The sequence below is a fragment of the Electrophorus electricus genome, chromosome 13, assembly GCF_013358815.1.
Source record: "Electrophorus electricus isolate fEleEle1 chromosome 13, fEleEle1.pri, whole genome shotgun sequence".
NCBI lineage: Eukaryota > Metazoa > Chordata > Actinopteri > Gymnotiformes > Gymnotidae > Electrophorus > Electrophorus electricus.
Window position 1 is genome coordinate 22,642,998 of NC_049547.1, and position 2,500 is coordinate 22,645,497.

Consider the following 2,500-nt stretch of genomic DNA (forward strand, 5'->3'; position numbering starts at 1 on the left):
CTAAAAGCTGCTCGGTTAAAGAAATGCACTTTATACTGCAAAAGTTAAAAGATGAGAAAACTGCAGAACTGCAGGGGTGTGTGTGTGCTGGTGACAGGACTCATGGGAGCTTAGACTGTGGGAGACCTGCCTGGTGTTCTGGTCATGTTCCTGCAGTGTGCTCATCAGAAACAGAGAAGGTGTGTGCTGCTGACCAACACTTTCAGCCATTTAAAGAGAAAATGGAGTCGTTTCTTAGTCATGGTAAGAGACAATACACCAAACACTTTGTTCACAACAGAGGTCAGTCGATGTGATTATTTATATAAGCTTCGGTTAATTAAATAGAGATCAGATATGCAGTGGTTAAAAGTTTACATGTACCATACTCACTTTCTCTATAAATAGTCTGCAAGTTTCCAGGAATGTATGTAATGACTCTTTAGAAGCTTCTGATTGGCCAACTGTTGTAATTAGGCGTTATCTAGGAATGCACCTGTGGCTGTGTTTAACAGCCTACCTGTAGAGGTCCTGCCCTTTGGCTTTCAATGCCATGAGAGAATCCAAGCAGCTCAGGCAAGACCTCCAAAAAACGACTTCTTCCTTAAGAACAATTCCCAAACATCTGACGCTACAGCAGGTACTTGTGCAAACAATCTTGGACCACACAGTCACACATTCAGTCAAGAATAGTCCAAACTATTTGGCTGAACCCCAAGACAACAAGGAAGGGATTGAAGAACTCAGGAACCTGTCTGTGTGTCCCAGTGGACTGATCGGGTGCCACACAGGGAAGAAACATCTAAATCAAACCAGCAGACTGAATGACAGGTGATCACCAGGACCAAGGACCAGCCTCACGAAGGAGGACGCAGAAACCGACATGTTTGGTCATATTGACCATTGATATGTGTGAAGGAAAATGGGTGAAACTTTTAATCCAAAGACTAGTGCCCCAGCTGAGAAGTATGAGGGGAGGTTCATGGCGTGGGGTGTTTTAGGGATCGGACTATCCGTACTGAAGCAAGATCAGGAAACCTCGACCAGAACGTCCAAACTTCCTCTTCCCTCTTATACACACTAATGCACAATATTAATCTCCCTCTCTCTGTGTTTCTATACTTATCAGTCCATAACCAAACCCACATGTGCAGTCTCTCTCTCTCTCTATCGGTTTGCCTCACATTTCTTCATTCAGTGTTTGATCCAAGGATTTGAGAGGACTCTTCTGGGTCTGACCCCTGAGGCAGACCACACCAACAAACTCCCCCCCACACACACAAACCCACAGCCCTGTCCCAGACCACCCTACCCAATCACCATCCTGCTTCTAGTTAGAGGAGACCGAGAGATCAGAGGAATGCAAAATGTCAAATAGGAATCTCTCTGTCTGCTACCTCTAACTCTCTGTCTGCTACCTCTAACTCTCTGTCTCTGGCTGTTGGTTTACATCTGTGATTGTGTAACTCTGACTCCAGAGGGCTGCTACTCACAGGCACACACTGGCTGCTCTACAAATGATTATTTTCCAACAGCTTGAGATGAAATCACAGAGAAAATAGAGAGTAAGACACCAACAGAGAGAGAGAGAGAGAGAGAGACACTTCAACTTCTCCATGCAGGCTGCTGTCCTGAAGTCTGGAGCCTGTATCCCCAATCTGTAAGAGTGGAGACAAATTTGACCTCCGCTACTACCAAGGCATCTGTAAGGGATCTGGGGATCGTTTTCTGCTGGATTATTAACACCCAAATACAAAGCTTCATTACCCGACACAGCATCGCCACAGAGTCAAACTGGCTTTTTACCAAATCATCACACTATAGATGATCTACGCCCTACACACCTTAAACAAACAGCTAAAAAATAAGATTTGCATGTTTTGTTGTGGGGTCTACTCGGTAAACACAGCTACACTAGCTGGGACAAGCATCCCGTCCCATCTGCCCTGCATGCAGAGATGTATAGTAAAAGTGCAAAGAAAAACATCAGCTACTGCCTGCAGGGCAGAATGAGGCCGATTTCCATTGACTTTACTCATAAAAGCTGGAAGGTTTGGCTGCATCTAAATTCCAGTAATCAAAGTAAATTACAGTATGAAGCACTTTGAACCCGAGAGCTCAGTCCTAACCCCTGTCTGTCTGACCTCTCTGTCTGTCCTCTCTGTCTGTCCTCTCTGTCTGTCCCCCTGTCTGTCCTCTCTGTCTGTCCTCTCTGTCTGTCCCCTCTGTCTGTCCTCACTGTCTGTTCCTCTGTCTGTCCCCTCTATCAGCTGGTACTGAGACTGACTAACCCACTGACCTCTGACACACAGTAGCCTCAGTCCAGCACCGATGACCAAAGTCCAATCAGAGTTAATAAAAGTACCAGACAAAGCAAAGACACCCGTCTGGGACGCTGGGACAGTTACACCAGCACTAAACTTCAGACCTGTCTGGCCATAAACCATCTGTGGCGTCCTGACGTCTAACGTGTCTAACATCCTTGCACCTTTCTCTGTTGCTAATTTTCCTGCGTACGAGC

At 45.9% G+C, this 2,500-nt stretch overlaps 1 protein-coding gene across 1 annotated transcript in view; it reads left to right on the plus strand.

Annotated features, from left to right (window-relative positions):
* The window catches only part of LOC113591378 (formin-2), a 33,278-nt gene that overhangs the window by 26,594 nt on the left and 4,184 nt on the right, over positions 1–2,500 (plus strand). Inside the window, 1 exon segment of the mRNA XM_035532514.1 lies at positions 156–243. Within this exon segment, the coding sequence (XP_035388407.1) occupies positions 156–243 (88 nt within the window).